Raw genomic sequence first — 18,007 nt, 5'->3', positions numbered from 1 at the left:
TTAACCATCATCTGTCGTTAGTTTTACTACTCGATTATGTGTTTTTGGAAACTTAACGTTACTGTGGTAATAATACGCTTGTACATACGTAACTTGCGTAGGCCTACCATGTTTTCGAGGCCCTCTGGTATAACGTTAACCTACATGTCAGTTTAATGTCACTTAAATAATACCGGACGTGCTATGTGATGCCATATTTGTGATAACATAAACGTTTATATTTATAGTTTGGCCATGTACCATCATTTATTCATTTTCTTTTCGGCTTAGTCCCTTTATAATCAAGGGTCGCCACAGTGGAATGAACCGCCAACTTATCTAGTATATGTTTTACGCAGCGGATGCCCTTCCAGCTGTAACCCAACACCAGGAAAACACCTATACACACTTGCATTCACATACATACACTACGGCAAACTAATCTTATTCAATTCACTTGTACCACATGTGTTTGGACTGTGGGGGAAACCGGAGCACCGGAGGAAACCCACACAACACGGGGGAGAACATGCAAACTCCACACAGAAAACACCCCAACAACCCAGCAGGGAATATGTTACTAATATATGATATTATAACTGTACTGCTTCATGCACAAAAACCAGTGCATTACTCATTAATATTACATGATATTAAATCTCCATCTTTTTTCAGCTTCAAAGCATCAGCAAGTCCATCACCAGCGCGGAGGCTCCTATCAAAGAGAAATACGCCCCGCAGTATCCTTAATAATAGAGCATTTGTTTTATTGTGTGCTACTGTTTATCGTCTTGTTAAATACCAGTAATTAAATAATAATAATAATAGAGCACTGAGTAAATAATAGTGCAGCAGTAAAAAAATGACATATTGTCTCTTCCCCAACAGGGAACACCAGCAACACTCAAGAGTGCATGATTATATGCTGTCATGGCTTTGCAATCAAAAAATGTCTTTATAATAGAGGCCAATGGGGCAAAAAACAGCACCAACATAACAGAATTTGAACAGTACACAAGAGTTAGGTTAACTTAATGGATTTGCTTTGGGTTAATATGAAGGAATCGTGTGGAACCCAGCATTTGTAGAGTGTGTTTGCTATACTGTTTACTGTAAGAGAGTGTGTATGGTGTGTTTAGTCTTTATCTTGGTTCAGAGATCCTCCTGGGCACTCATACTGAGGGCGGCGCCCGTCACTTTCTGGTCTCATGCGATCAGTCTGCGCTTGTCCAGCAATGCTATCCTCAGCTGGGAAGTTCTGCCACATGGTGCCACAAATTACTGCGTGATGGACACCCAAACGTGAGTACATATAACAGCAGTATATCCTCTCTTTTATCCTCATTTCTGTCAATAATTTGGGTTTGGGTTTTTTCAGATGGTGCGGGACAGCAGGAGTCACACCGCCGCCATCAGGCAGATGGGCACGCTATGGGTCTGAAACACATTTACTGCATCTGTTGTTTTTTTTTTAAAGAACCAAACTTATTGCATATTAGTTATTTTTTATAATGTTTTCATTGCAACTTTTTATTAACAACCAGATTTATTGTATTAGTTATTATTTTTTTTATTATTATTACATCTTTTTATGGACAACCAGCTTTATTATTTCAGTTATTATTATTATTTTATTTTTTTATTCAAACTATTTATTAACAACCAGATTTATTGCATGAGTTAATATTATTTATTTTTTTATTGCATAATTTTATTACCAAACCAGCTTTATTGCATTGCTTAGTTTTATTATTATTATTCATATTATTATTATTATTATTATTATTATTATTATTATATTATTATTATTATTATTATTATTATTATTATTATTATACTATTATTATTATTATTATTATTATATTATTATTACTATTATTACTATTATTATTACTTATTATATTATTATTATTATTATATTATTATTATTATTATTATACTATTATTATTACTATTATTATTACTATTATATTACTATTATTATTATTATTATTATTATTATATTATTACTATTTATTATTACTATTATTATTATATTATTACTATATTATTACTATTATTATTATTATATTACTATTATTATTATTATTATTATTATTATTATTATTATCATTATTATTATTATTATTATTATTACTACGATTATTACTATTATTATTATTACTATTATTATTATTATTATTATTACTATTATTATTACAACCAGATGTATTGCATTAGTTATTATTATTTATTTTTATTGCCATCATTTTATTACCAAACCAACTTTATTGCATTGCTTAGTATTATTATTATTATTATTATTATTATTATTATTATTATTATTACTATTATTACTATTATTATTATTGCTATTATTATTATTATTACTATTATCATTATATTATTATTACTATTATTATTATCATTATTATTATTATTATTATTACTATTATTAATATTATTATTATTATTATTATAATTAATATTATTATTACTATTATTATGGTGGCTTGAAAAGCCAGCATACTGTTATCTATCTTAAACTTATTAGGCTGGCTTGTGCCAGCAAGCCAGACTACTGTTATCCTATTTAAACTTATTATTTATTATTATTTTTTTTTTTTTTATTATTCTTCTTCTGAGACTAAATTTCTAACTCTATCTCCTCCTAGAGCTTTCAAGCTATGACCCACCAAACTCGCACCAGACCTCCGAACTATTCGGACTCGGATTGCTATATCTCCTCAGACTGATCCGACTTTCGGTTTCCGAAAACGTCCGGGACCACCGAAAAAATCCCATAGGCTTAACATGGGGTCAAACTTTGTGAGCTCATAACTCTGCGTCAGAATGTCACACAGACTTCTAACTGGGCTCATTTAACTCAGACTACCTAACTGCCATAACTGATGAGCTTTTAAACTTTCTAGCCACGCCCTAGCAACCACTTTTGGACCCTAGAAAACTGTCCCATAGACTTCCATTGCAAATGATGCTCATTGACTTTACATTGGGTCAAACTTTGTGAGCTCATAACTCTGCATCAGACTGTCATAAAGACTAATGGCTGAGCTCATTTAACTCAGTCTAGCCAGCAGCCAATCACTGATGGCCTTTTAACTTTCTAGCCACACCCTAACAACCAGATACTGCACCCTAGCAACTGTCCCATAGACTGCCATTATAGAGGCCCAGATTGATATCGTCCTGCTGCAGTGTTATAGAGACATGGGGGTTGTTTTTAACTGTTCATACTGGCAAGAAGCTTTGATACATTCATCAGTCTAAGCTGTCAATCAACTCCATAGCAACAAAACAGACTAACCTAGCAACGATATAACAGCAGCTATATCTCAGTATCAGAACATCGTAGAGAAGCGGGGGGTGGCTTATTTGACTCATGCTAGCACACCATAAATCCTGTATGGTTCACATGCTAGCAATGACTAGCAACATGCTAATTCATGCTAGAATCATGCTAGTAACATGCTAATCCATGCTAGAATCATGCTAGTAACATGCTAATTCATGCTGGAATCATGCTAGTAACATGCTAATTCATGCTAGAATCATGCTAGTAACATGCTAATTCATGCTAGAAACATGCTAGTAACATGCTAATTCATGCTGGAATCATGCTAGTAAACATGCTAATTCATGCTAGAATCATGCTAGTAACATGCTAATTCATGCTAGAATCATGCTAATAACATGCTAATTCATGCTAGAATCATGCTAATAACATGCTAATTCATGCTAGAATCATGCTAATAACATGCTAATTCATGCTAGAATCTTGCTAGTAACATGCTAATTCATGCTAGAATCATGCTAGTAACATGCTAATTTATGCTAGAATCATGCTAGTAACATGCTAATTCATGCTAGAATCATGCTAATAACATGGTAATTCATGCTAGAATCAGCTAATAACATGCTAATTCATGCTAGAATCTTGCTAGTAAAATGCTAATCATGCTAAAATCATGCTAGTAACATGCTAATTCATGCTAGAATCATGCTAGTAACATGCTAATTCATGCTAGAATGATGCTAATTCATGCTAGAATCATGCTAGTAACATGCTAATTCATGCTAGAATGATGCTAGTAACATGCTAATTCATGCTAGAATCATGCTAGTAACATGCTAATTCATGCTAGAATGATGCTAGTAACATGCTAATTCATGCTAGAATCATGCTAGTAACATGCTAATTCATGCTAGAATGATGCTAGTAACATGCTAATTCATGCTAGAATCATGCTAGTGACATGCTAATTCATGCTAGAATCATGCTAGTAACATGCTAATTCATGCTAGAATCATGCTAGTAACATGCTAATTCATGCTAGAATCATGCTAGTAACATGCTAATTCATGCTAGAATGATGCTAATTCATGCTAGAATCATGCTAGTAACATGCTAATTCATGCTAGAATCATGCTAGTAACATGCTAATTCATGCTAGAATCATGCTAGTAACATGCTAATTCATGCTAGAATGATGCTAATTCATGCTAGAATCATGCTAGTAACATGCTAATTCATGCTAGAATCATGCTAGTAACATGCTAAATTCATGCTAGAATCATGCTAGTAACATGCTAATTCATGCTAGAATCATGCTAATTCATGCTAGAAACATGCTAATTCATGCTAGGATCATGCTAGTAACTTGCTAATTCATGGTAGAATCATGCTAGTAACATGCTAATTCATGCTAGTAACATGCTAATTCATGCTAGAATCATGCTAGTAACATGCTAATTCATGCTAGAATCATGCTAGGAATATGCTAATTCATGTTAGAATCATGCTAGTAACATGCTAATTCATGCTAGAATCATGCTAGTAACATGCTAATTCATGCTAGAATCATGCTAATAACATGCTAATTCATAGTAGAATCATGCTAATGACATGCTAATCTATCTATCTATCTATCTATCTATCTATCTATCTATCTATCTATCTATCTATCTATCTATCTATCTATCTATCTATCTTTTTTTGTACTTTTTAAAACTACTTTAAACTAAGTAAACTATTACCAACAGACTTTCACAAGCCAGCCTCAAAGTTTGTCCTCAAACTTTAATAATCTAGTTATTCTTCTTCTTCTTCTTCTTCTTCTTCTTCTTCTTCTTATTCTTCTGAGACTAATTTCTAAGTGTATCTCCTCCGAGGCCTTTCAAGCTACATACTTCAAACTTTCGTCAAACCTTCAACTGGTCTGACTCGGGTTGCTATATCTTTTCTAACTGATCCGACCTTGGGTTTTCCGAAAAACGACCCAGAAAAAACCCAAAAGTCCCATTGACTTAACATTGGGTCAAACTTTGTGAGCTCATAACTCTGCATCAGACTGTCCTACAGACTTCTAACTGGACTCATTTAACTCAGTCTAGCCAGCAGCCAATAACTGATGACTTTTTAACTTACTAGCCACTCCCTAGCAACCACTTACAGCACCCTAGCAACTGTCCCATAGACTTCCATTGTAAAAGACTCCCATTTACTTAACATTGGGTCAAACTTTGTGAGCTCATAACTCTGCATCAGACTGTCCTACAGACTAGAGTCTGGCCTCATTCAACTCAGTCTAGCCAGCAGCTAATCACTGATTACCTTTAAACTTACTAGCCACTCCCTAGCAACCAATTTCAGCACCCTAGCAACTGTCCCAGAGACTGTGACTAGCTATTCTAACACACGCTAACAGTTTTAACATCCTACTGACATGCTAATCTTGCTAGAAAGGTGCTAGCAACACGATAGTGACATGCTAGTCATGCTAGTAACATGCTAATTCATGCTAGAATCATGCTAACAACATGCTAATTCATGCTAGAAACAAGCTGATTCATGCTAGAATCATGCTAGTAACATGCTAGTTACATGCTAATTAATGCTAGAATCATGCTAGTTACATGCTAATTCATGCTAGAAACATGCTAATTCATGCTAGAATCATGCTAACAACATGCTAATTCATGCTAGTAACATGCTAGTAACATGCTAATTCATGCTAGAATCATGCTAGCAACATGCTAATTCATGCTAGTAACATGCTAATTCATGCTAGAATCATGCTAGAAACATGCTAATTCATGCTAGAATCATGCTAACAACATGCTAATTCATGCTAGAAACATGCTAGTAACATGCTAATTCATGCTAGAATCATGCTAGTAACATGCTAATTCATGCTAGTAACATGCTAATTCATGCTAGAATCATGCTAGTAACATGCTAATTCATGCTAGAATCATGCTAGTAACATGCTAGTTACATGCTAATTAATGCTAGAATCATGCTAGTTACATGCTAATTCATGCTAGAAGCATGCTAATTCATGCTAGAATCATGCTAACAACATGCTAATTCATGCTAGAAACATGCTAGTAACATGCTAATTCATGCTAGAATCATGCTAGTAACATGCTAATTCATGCTAGTAACATGCTAATTCATGCTAGAATCATGCTAGAAACATGCTAATTCATGCTAGAATCATGCTAACAACATGCTAATTCATGCTAGAAACATGCTAGTAACATGCTAATTCATGCTAGAATCATGCTAGTAACATGCTAATTCATGCTAGTAACATGCTAATTCATGCTAGAATCATGCTAGTAACATGCTAATCCATGCTAGAATCATGCTAGTAACATGCTAATTCATGCTAGAATCATGCTAGTAACATGCTAATTCATGCTAGAATCATGCTAGTAACATGCTAATTCATGCTAGAAACATGCTAGTAACATGCTAATTCATGCTAGAAACATGCTAGTAACATGCTAATTCATGCTAGTAACATGCTAATTCATGCTAGAAAACATGCTAGTAACATGCTAATTCATGCTAGAATCATGCTAGTAACATGCTAATTCATGCTAGAATCATGCTAGTAACATGCTAATTCATGCTAGAATCATGCTAGTAACATGCTAATTCATGCTAGAATCATGCTAGTACATGCTAATTCATGCTAGAATCATGCTAGTAACATGCTAATTCATGCTAGAATCATGCTAGTACATGCTAATCCATGCTAGAATCATGCTAGTAACATGCTAATTCATGCTAGAATCATGCTAGTAACATGCTAATCCATGCTAGAATCATGCTAGTAAACATGCTAATTCATGCTAGAATCATGCTAGTACATGCTAATTCATGCTAGAATCATGCTAGTAACATGCTAATTCATGCTAGAAACATGCTAATTCATGGTAGAATCATGCTAACAACATGCTAATTCATGCTAGAAACATGCTAGTAACATGCTAATTAATGCTAGAAACATGTTACTAACAATGCTAATTCATGCTAGAATCATGCTAGTAACATGCTAATTCATGCTAGAAACATGCTAGTAACATGCTAATTCATGCTTGAATCATGCTAGTAACATGCTAATTCATGCTAGAATCATGCTAATAACATGCTAATTTATGCTAGAAACATGCTAGTAACATGCTAATCCATGCTAGAATCATGCTAGTTACATGCTAATTAATGCTAGAATCATGCTAGTTACATGCTAATTCATGCTAGAAACATGCTAATTCATGCTAGAATCATGCTAACAACATGCTAATTCATGCTAGAAACATGCTAGTAACATGCTAATTCATGCTAGAAACATGCTAGTAACATGCTAGAATCATGCTAGTAACATGCTAATTCATGCTAGTAACATGCTAATTCATGCTAGAATCATGCTAGTAACATGCTAATTCATGCTAGAATCATGCTAGTAACATGCTAATTCATGCTAGAATCATGCTAGTAACATGCTAATTCATGCTAGAAACATGCTAGTAACATGCTAATTCATGCTAGAATCATGCTAGTAACATGCTAATTCATGCTAGAATCATGCTAATAACATGCTAATTCATGCTAGAAACATGCTAATTCATGGTAGAATCATGCTAATAACATGCTAATTCATGCTAGAAACATGCTAGTAACATGCTAATTAATGCTAGAAACATGTTAGTAACAATGCTAATTCATGCTAGAACATGCTAGTAACATGCTAATTCATGCTAGAATCATGCTAGTAACATGCTAATTCATGCTAGAATCATGCTAATAACATGCTAATTCATGCTAGAATCATGCTAATAACATGCTAATTCATGCTAGAATCATGCTAGTAACATGCTAATTCATGCTAGAAACATGCTAGTAACATGCTAATTCAATGCTAGAATCTGCTAGTAACATGCTAATTCATGCTAGAATCATGCTAATAACACGCTAATTCATGCTAGAAACATGCTAATTCATGCTAGAATCATGCTAATAACATGCTAAATCATGCTAGAAACATGCTAGTAACATGCTAATTCATGCTAGAAACATGCTAGTAACATGCTAATTCATGCTAGAAACATGCTAGTAACATGCTAACTCATGCTAGAACATGCTAGTAACATGCTAATTCATGCTAGAATCATGCTAATTCATGCTAGTAACATGCTAATTCATGCTAGAAACATGTTAGTAACATGCTAATTCATGCTAGAATCATGCTAGTTACATGCTAATTTATGTTAGAATCATGCTAGTTACTTGCTAATTCATGCTAGTAACATGCTAATTCAGACTCGGCTTTTCAAGCCACCATAAAGTTTGTCCTCAAACTTTAATATCTAGTTATTACTATTATTATTATTATTATTATTATTACTATTATTATTATTACTATTATTATTACTACTACTACTTTTATTATTATTATTATTACTACTACTACTACTATTATTATTATTATTATCATTATTATTACATGTTTTTATTAACAACCAGATTTATTGCATTCTTTTTTATTATTTATTGCATAATTTTATCACCAAACCAGATGTATTGCATTGCTTATTATTATTATTATTATAGATTATTATAGATTATTATTATTATTATAGATTATTTATTATTATTATTATTATTATTATTATTATTATTATTATTATTATTGTTATTATTATTATCATTTTTTTTAATAACTACCAGATTTATTGCATTCGTTTTTTAATTGCATTTTTCTAACAACCAGATTTATTGCATTAGTTATTATTAATTATTTTTTATTGCCTCATTTTTAACCAGATTATTTGCATTAGTTATTATTATTATTATTTAATTATTTAATCAATTTTAATAAACAACCAAATTTATTGCATTTGTTTTTATCGCATTTTATAACAGTCAAATTTATTGCATTAGTTATTATTATTATTTATTTTTTATTGTGTCATTTTGTTACCAAACCAGATTTATTTCATTAGTTGTTATTGTTTATTTTTATTGCATAATTTTATTAACAGTGCTGTCAAATGCTAACAATGCTGTCAAATGCATGCTTGGTGAGCAGATAATTGTATTTTAAATCATAATATTACAGTCTAAAAAGTAGTTATGATAAACTATATATTGTTTGAAAGCCTAAAATGTCTTCCATATCTTCCATGTCAATTTCAATTTTCAAAAAGTGTGAGCAGTTAAGGGGTTAAATAGCATAGTTTACTTTTAATTTCAACTGAATTAAAAGTGTTAGTATTTTCGTGTAGGGCTGCACGATAACAGAAAAAATGCTAATCACGATTATTTTGCTCAAAATGTTAATAATAATAATAATAATAATAAACAATAATAATCGAAACATTTGTTTAGAGATAGAACGCAAGATGTGCTCAAAAGAGTGGCTACATGTGGTGAAGAACGATGGCAAAGCTAAGTGTAATTATTGTAATAAACGAATAAGTTATAAAGCAGAGTGTTACGACCAACATGACAAAGCATCTGCGGTTGGTTCATACTTCACGAATATAGAATTAAAAGAATGGCGTGTTAGGTTCATTGTGCATGCCGCGGGTGCAACCAACAAGAGTTGTGCATTTTAGTTTTTCACTTTTTGAGCGTGATGAGCAGTTCGGTGTTAATTTAATTTAAATATATCGAGCTGAAGCTAAACAGCACATTCTCTCCGCCTCCTCATTCATAAACAGCAGGACGCGCTGCTGAAGCATGCAGGAGAGACGGCTATACACTCTGTCATTCATAATCTTAGCTTTTGTATTGAAGTTGAAAGAATATATTAAAGATTTTTTTTTAAAGCTGCTTGATTCTTTTAAAACCGAAAGCAGAGCCCGTCAGTTGGTGTTTTTTTACATAAGATACACCTTATGAATGTTTTGTTTTAGGATTAAAGTCTTTAATGTGCTTTTGAATAATGTTATTCTATCCAAAGCAGCACTTCGATGTGAATTACCCTCAAAACATGGCATGAGAGCGATGCATGTGTGGGATGATTTTCTTTTTTTTTCCTGTGCACCCGAGATCAATTCCTGATCCTTTTGCGTAAAGATTTTAATTAAAAGACAGGTAATTTAATTACTTTGGATGTGCTAAAATAGTTGTTAAATGAATGTTATTTTAAAAAAGCATATATACATATTAAATCTGTAAAACAGACTTGAAGTGCATGGTCTATTCTGAAATAAAGGAAATTAATTATACATTACATTATTTAATGCATAGAATAGGCTAGTCTTTATATTAATAACTTTTAATTGTATTTTTATTTCCTGTAAATAATAAACTTTGCCTCAGATTGATGAAAATGAACCTGAATACCTGCGTGAACTGGGCCACAATGACTTTTTAACATTGAAACAATTGGATGCAGTGTCTTCTGTCTACATGACTGGCAAACGTGTCAGAAAAAACTGCAGAATCTCTGCGAATATTTGGTTAACTTATAAAACAAATGCTGTCTGGTGTAGTGATGTTAGTAATGCATAGAAAAGTGCAAAGCAGAATTCTCCTGAGCTCATTAACCCACTAATGACAGCCCCTTTGTGATGGCTTTTAAGGTGTTTAATGAGGTTTGTTGTGTTACCTCTGGAGGTTTGGACTGAACAGGAGCAAAGGCTAGCTGATCAACATTGCGTACCTCGACAAAAACACTTGCAATCTAGAAGCAGTCGCCTCATGCTTGTGATGCGGTACAATCTGTAAACTCTGCCCATTAGTATCACGGCTTGGTCTTTATACTGTAAAATCACGACAATATTTAATTATTGATCATAACAAATATCGTTATCGTGATCATAATACAATGAATCCTGCAGCCCTACTTGACAAATACCAAAAGTTTGATGTGTGCATTTTTTTAAATGTGTTTATTTCATGTCAAAATAATAGTTTTATGGTTATAGTTTATTGTGATAACACTGGTATAATCTTTGATGTGACTCTTTGCTTTATTTAGGGGAATCTTCATGACAGATATGGACATATCGTGGCGCTGTACTCCAAGCTGCTGTGCATCAAAATTGATTTTCATTTAAAGGCAAGTTTATTCTTTACTTAATTTGACTACAGAAATTGTGAGATGCAAATAGAGGTGAGGAAAAAGTCTTTACGTTAACACACTAACACACTCTTTATGCTCCTGAAATGCTTATTGTATAATTTATCTACACTCTTTATGATTCATATTTTCATAGTGTAGTGTTAAGAAAGCAAACATTTCAGTGTCAAAGTATCAAAACAATGCAATTAGAATGTATTTTTATTTGTGTGTGTGTGTGTGTGTGTGTGTGTGTGTGTGTGTGTGTGTGTTTGCGTGTGTGTGTGTGTGTGTGTGTGTGTGTGTCCTGCTTAATTGTATCTTTAATAAACTAAAATGAATGAGCATGGTCCATTTTCACCTTAATGTTTTGCCTTGAAGCTGTCAATCATAAGGACATGACTCATTTTGATAGAATCAAATGACTAAATAAATTATAATTATTATCACAAAAAAATAACAATTGAATTTGCATTTATGAGTACTACCTAAAAAGACCAGAATCATCTTTAAGAAAATTGAATTGTAAGTGTAATTTAGGGTTTATTGTGGACACAACTCCCATTTGTTTACACTGAGTGAGTGGGGTTTATGACCTGTACTGCATCCCGCCATTAGGGGGCGATATTTGACCTGGATATTTACGAGAGTCCTTTTTTGACAATACAGTTTGACAGAATACGTAATAATTGTCATCTGTTGTCATTGTTATACTGCTATTGTCATTCAATTGCATTCTGTGTAATATTACATCTGTATATTTTTCTCAGCATCCGGAAATCCCTGCAAACCTTGAAGCTCCAGAGGAAGTTCTTGATAAAGTCATCGCCATTGATATCAATAAAGTGTAAGTGCATTGATTCTGATTTTTGCGATGAGAGGTGCCTTTTTGAATGGGTTTCTAATGTCTGCGAGTGTTTCGTGTGCTGGTTTTTCACCACCTGCTTTATCCGCCTTGCATTTTCACTGTTGCTTTGAAATAGTCAACTCTGAGCGAAAGAAGCACGCTGTGTGAGTCCCGACTATGTTTATTGTCCACTCAAATGAAAGCCGAGGCGTGGTTTCCGTTGACGGACAGCAGTGTTTGTGTTGTCAAGATGACTACAGAGACTTTTAAAGATGGAGGAGAGACTCGCAGTCGCTGTTTCCAGTTATCTACAAATCAGTGTTGGGGAGTTCTGTCTAGTCCCTCCGTGTTGGATCCTAGCCTTGTTTTCTCATATATGTTGTTTGCCGCCTGTTTAGACCTCTTCATCTGTGATTTTGACTATGCATCTGGATTACCCCTATGACGTTTGATCGTTGCCTGCCTGAGTATTCTCTGTTTAATAAACTGGATCCTTTACTCTGTTTTTCAGCATCCCTCTTTTACACTCATCCAGCGCCGGAGTCAGCGCTCAGTTTAATTCTGCTGTTTATTTTTTAAAGGATAATTAATTAAAATAACATTACATTTGCATTATGTTTTTAAAAAAGTAACTCAAATATTATGACTTAATTTTCTTTAAGCAATGCGTTTCTTTACTCGTTACTTAGAAACGTAATACTACTATGTAACTTGTGATATTACAATTATAACAATATAAAAAAGTGCATCATTGAATAAGCTGTTCATATAAATAAAGCTCACTGATGTTTTGCGCAGGTTTGACATCACAGGTGAAGTTCTGGACTACATGGAAGCGGGTCTGAAACTGCAGGAAACAGGTGAGCAGTTCAGACTTTATTGTCAAACTTGAACTGCTCCTGTGTGTACAGGTAGCTCTAGTGTCCTCCACATCTGTCTCACTTAAACTTAAGAGATTTAAAACTCATCTGTTGTAAATCTGCTTAAAACTGCACTACTACATTTAGTGTTTTGTGTTTGTATCATCTTCTCTATTTTTATATTGTCAGTTTATTGTTTATTAAATTGTAGAATTGTGTATGTACAGTATTTATGTTGCACAGGGACCTTGGGGTTCTTGAGAGGCGCTTAAAATAAAATTTATTATCAATTTATATCGTTTGACTGCTGTAGCTGTGTAATATCTCTAATCATTCAGCGGAGTGATATGGAGCTGTAATGCGCTATAAACCTGCCGGAGCTACTTTAGCTGTGCCTTTATCTGACAATAACCAAACCTGGGTATGCATGATATATTGGTGGCCAGTATTGGGGGTCACGTATTACAAATAACACGAGTTATGTAATAATATTACTTTTTAAAGTAACGAGTAAAGTAAAGCATTTCTTAAAAAAAAAAGTAACACAAAAGAAACGTAACGCATAATTAATAATTAATAATATCGTTACTCAATAATAAAATTAAGCTGATATCTTTATGCTGAGAAATTATGTAGTATTACTGCTGGTGGAACCATTTTACATGCTTGCTGGATGTACACTATTGTACATTGTGCATTTTATTGTCAGGCAATATATATATATATATATATAGTAATAGTTGGCCATAGAAATGTTTATCTTTTGTTTTTGAAATCATGCAGAAACAATTGATATTTATCAGCCTATATATCGGCATCTGAATCTAACGAGTTATCAATTATTGGTGTCGGTCAAAAATTCCATATCGTTTCAATCCCTAAAGCAAACACCTTAGAGTGCTGATCAGCCAATCAGAATCCAGCTGTTCCGTTGTCCGTCAGTGTAACGCATGTGTTGTTCAGTTTCAGTGTAACGCATGTGTTGTTCAGTTTTCCGTCAGATGGATTCTCACTCCACCAGCTCCACTACAGCTGTGGGTCAGTGTCGTCTGGCTCCGCTGGTTCTGCTCATCCAGGATTCTGGTCCGCTTTATCATTTCCTGGTTAAGCTGCTGTTCAAGCTGCACAGCCGTGAGTCTCAGTGTTTTCTGTCTCTCTGGATTCTTATTGAAAGTATTTAAATTTCAGACATCTGGATTCAAGGCCTGGACAGGTCTTAAAAACAAACACAGGCCCTTGAAAGTGCTTGAATGGTGTTTTGGTGTTTGTCAAAAGTTGTGCCGTGCTGCAGTAGAGTGAAGAGTCTAACATTTAAATCAATGACAGTTAATGCACACTTCAGCAATAGTTCAGAAAGCACATTTGAACATCACTAGTACTGAATTCAACACATTTTATTAAAGTTCTCTGTAGATGACGTAATTTTAGTTTAATTTATAATTTTTTTAATGACGTTGTTAATGTAAATATAAAGTGTAAGAGAAATGTTCCTTGTGGATTACAAAGGTGCTTGATGTAAAGTAATGGTGCTTTAAAAAGAGTAAGAACCCTGCTCTCTGTATGGTTTTCTCTATTGTCTTCACAGTGTTCATCAACTGTGTGTGCGTGTGTGTGTGTGTGTGTGTGTGTGTGTGCGTGTGCGTGTGCGTGTGTGTGTGTGTGTGTGTGTGTGTGTGTTTCAGGAATACCGGTGGACGCTCTATTAGGGCACAGAGACAGATTCCGCGATCACTTTAACAGGTAAAACTCATGCAAAATAACACAACAGGTTGTTTTATAACCAGTAAACAATGTAATATCTCATACAGTGGGGGAAATTAGTTTTAAACATGTCACCATTTTTCTCAGAAAACATTTCTAAAGGTGCTGTTGACTTTAAATTTAACAATCAAAGAAATCCCTATATGCAAAGAAAACAAATCTAATGAGTTTACAAATGAAGTTCTGTGTAACAAAATGAAATGACGCAGAGAAAAAGTGTTGAACACATGAAGAGAGTGAGGTGTATTCTGGCAGTGAAAGCCCAGACAGCAGCTGAAATCTCTCAGTAGTTCTTCAGCAAGCCTCTGCCCGTCCTCAGTGTAAATGAAGATCAGCTGCTTCAGTCCAACATCTACATTAGCAGGAGGATGAAGATCAACCCAGGGTGGACAGTTCAGCAAGACAATGATCCTAAGGAGACTCTCAGATGCTTTCAGAGAAAGAAAATCAAGCTGTAGAACCATCAAGATTCTGACACTGTTGAAGTCTATGAGAAACTCCTGAGCAACGCACGAGGCTTCACTCTTCACATGAGAGGCACTTTAAGCTGACATTATAAAAGTCTTTATATAAAGTATTAAACACACTTCAGTAGTTCAGTGCTGACTCCTGTCATTTCATTCTTATCACACACAACTCATCTCTCAAATATTTTAGTTTAGTTGTATTTTTATGTTTGTATTGTTGTTTTTGTTGTAAATCTGCTTCAGTTCCATGTCAGCAGCTCCTTCAGAGAAATTATTCCCAGGAAAAACACGACAATGTGTTTAATACTTATTTTCCTCACTGTAGATTTATTTCATCAAACAACAAGTAAAATCAGACACCCAAAACTTTATAATACACAAAACAAAATGAACATGCTGTAAAGCAGAATTTTCAAGAACACTTTACAGTAAGGGTTTAGTAGTTTATGAATTTATGAACATGAACACACAATGAACAATATATTTATTACAGTATTTAACATTAGTTATTGGAAATAAAGCAGTTCATTGTTAGTTCATCCTAACTCACGGTGCATTAACTAATGTTAACCAGCATGCATTTGGATGTTAAAAATGCATTAGTGAATGTAAAATAAAAGTATAATGCAGTTTTTTAATCCATTTTTGCTTCAGAAGACAGAAATAAACGTGACAGAGTGTGACAGTTTATAAATAAAAGAAATAGTAATCTCTGCACACATTAAAATGACCTTTACAGATCAATTTATTGCTGAATTTGTGTAATTTCTTTAAGTAAAGCTGCACAACTGACAGCTGCACTACTGTGGCTTTCAATGATGAAGTCATCACCGTTTGTTGCTACGTTGTTTTATAGTTCTGTGCACTTTTATTGCCTTGTGTTTAGAAACCGAGCGTGATGTTCATTGGTCTGTTTCTGTCTTTCAGTTTGACAGAGTTTTTCGAGAGAGCGAGAGGAATTGAGTTCTTCAAAACCATCATTCAGATCCCTGATCTGCCCAACGTGAGATCCTGAACACATCACTGTTATTCACAACTAAGGAATAGTTCACATAAAATAAAATGACTATAATTTACTCATCCTACACTCAGTGAATATGACCTTTGTTCTGTCAGATAAACACAGAGAAGTTTTAAATTTGATCCTGGCTTTTCACGTTGTATAATAGTGTTGGATAGTGACTTTTAAAGCTTTCGAAATTGATCATAAAACTAACCCATGCTATATTAATTATATGCTGTATAATGGTGTTGGATAGTGACTTTGAAGCTTCTAAAATTTGTATTGCAAATTACAGCTTCAAAATAAAAGTCACTATCCAACATCATTATTCAGCAAATAATGGGTTAGAAATAGGTAAGTATGTGTTAGTGTTTTACAAGTCACTATCCAACTCTGTTACACAGCATGAAGAGCCAGCATATCATTTTAAACAACTCCGACTGTGTTTGTCTGACAGAAAAACATCATATACACCGAGGGAGACTTGAGGATGAGTAAATTAAGGAGTCATTTTTCATCTTTTTAAATATTGAAATAAATACTATGATACATGTCTTATTCCTTCTGTTAAAGGAGCCTCCAAACTTCCTGCGTGCGGCGTCACTGGCGGATCACGTAAAGCCGGTAGTCATCCAGAACGAGAGATTCGCTTATGATGACGAAACCGAGACGCAGGCGAGCTTCAGTGAAGGACAATTTCAGCCGGTAAAACCTGCTGTCAAAAATAAATAAACGTCTTTATTATTAATAAGCAGTCAGTCTGTGGTGTAAAATCTGAGCTGCTGCAGTTTAGAGGAATAACAGTAGACGCATCAGTCCTGAGCAGATTATATACACAAACAGCTTTACTAAATAAACAGAAAACATGTGTTCTAGCTTTTATTTATTTCCCCAAAAATGCAAACAAGAGATGTTTAGATTGCATTTGTGTGGTTTTGGCTTCAGTGTTTGTTCAAACTATTATTATATTTTATCGCTTAGAGTTTGGCACTAGAGTGAATGGTAAGCTGTGCAAATATTACATTTTAATACATTTTATTTCCACTGGATGTGGATTTATATATTACTAATTAAATGAAAACTCAACAGAAATGTGTTCACTTCACTAATATTAACAAAACTATTAAAGAAATGATGCAAAATGCTAATCTATAGTAACTTTCTTTGTAGGTATTTGTGAAATTTCTTATAAATTTTAAGTGCAGATTGCCTTGCTGATTGTTTTTCTGCACCTGTGACCACATTAACATGTCATTCTTTTGTTTAACAGTATTATGGGTTCAACCAGTTTGATCATCCAGTCGACGTACCAGAGCAAAGGTAACAAACACCGCAAAAAAATGTTGTTTATTGTATTTTTTACATAAATTTGCATTCCTAAATGAAGATTTACTGGAGATCCAAAAATGGTGGCAGGTGTGAAGTTTTGCTGTTATTATTATTAGATCGATATAGTTTTAGTACTTAAAATTTGAGGTAATAAATAAATAAATAAATTTAGTTTGAGATCTTTGTAAGGGTTATTTTAGTATCAGTTTTATTTAATTTGCAGTTTCTGTTTTAACTTTAAGATTAGTTAAAGTTTGAGAAATGTTATAATAATTTTAATTGTTTTTGCTATCGAAAAACTCTATTGTGTTTAAATAAAATGAGACGGCAACTTGACGTCATTGGACAACAGTGGCTTGTTCTGTAGCTAATCGAAAAAATATATTTCTCAAGATTATATG

General features: G+C 33.6%; 1 protein-coding gene across 1 annotated transcript in view; it reads left to right on the top strand.

Moving 5' to 3' along the window:
* Positions 1-1,141: 1,141 nt before the first annotated feature.
* Positions 1,142-18,007, top strand: part of LOC130236124 (huntingtin-interacting protein 1-related protein-like) — a 48,075-nt gene continuing 31,209 nt past the window's right edge. The window contains exons 1-10 of the mRNA XM_056466715.1: positions 1,142-1,281; positions 1,358-1,414; positions 11,259-11,339; positions 12,110-12,186; positions 12,985-13,046; positions 14,037-14,177; positions 14,729-14,786; positions 16,202-16,277; positions 16,851-16,982; positions 17,548-17,597. Of these exons, the coding sequence (XP_056322690.1) occupies positions 1,358-1,414; positions 11,259-11,339; positions 12,110-12,186; positions 12,985-13,046; positions 14,037-14,177; positions 14,729-14,786; positions 16,202-16,277; positions 16,851-16,982; positions 17,548-17,597 (734 nt within the window). The 5' untranslated portion in view covers positions 1,142-1,281. The remainder of the gene's footprint in view (positions 1,282-1,357; positions 1,415-11,258; positions 11,340-12,109; positions 12,187-12,984; positions 13,047-14,036; positions 14,178-14,728; positions 14,787-16,201; positions 16,278-16,850; positions 16,983-17,547; positions 17,598-18,007) is intronic.

Source organism: Danio aesculapii, chromosome 10 (genome assembly GCF_903798145.1).
Source record: "Danio aesculapii chromosome 10, fDanAes4.1, whole genome shotgun sequence".
Taxonomy (NCBI): domain Eukaryota; kingdom Metazoa; phylum Chordata; class Actinopteri; order Cypriniformes; family Danionidae; genus Danio; species Danio aesculapii.
Note: the sequence above shows the minus strand (reverse complement) of the source record. Positions and strands in the feature narration are given on the sequence as shown.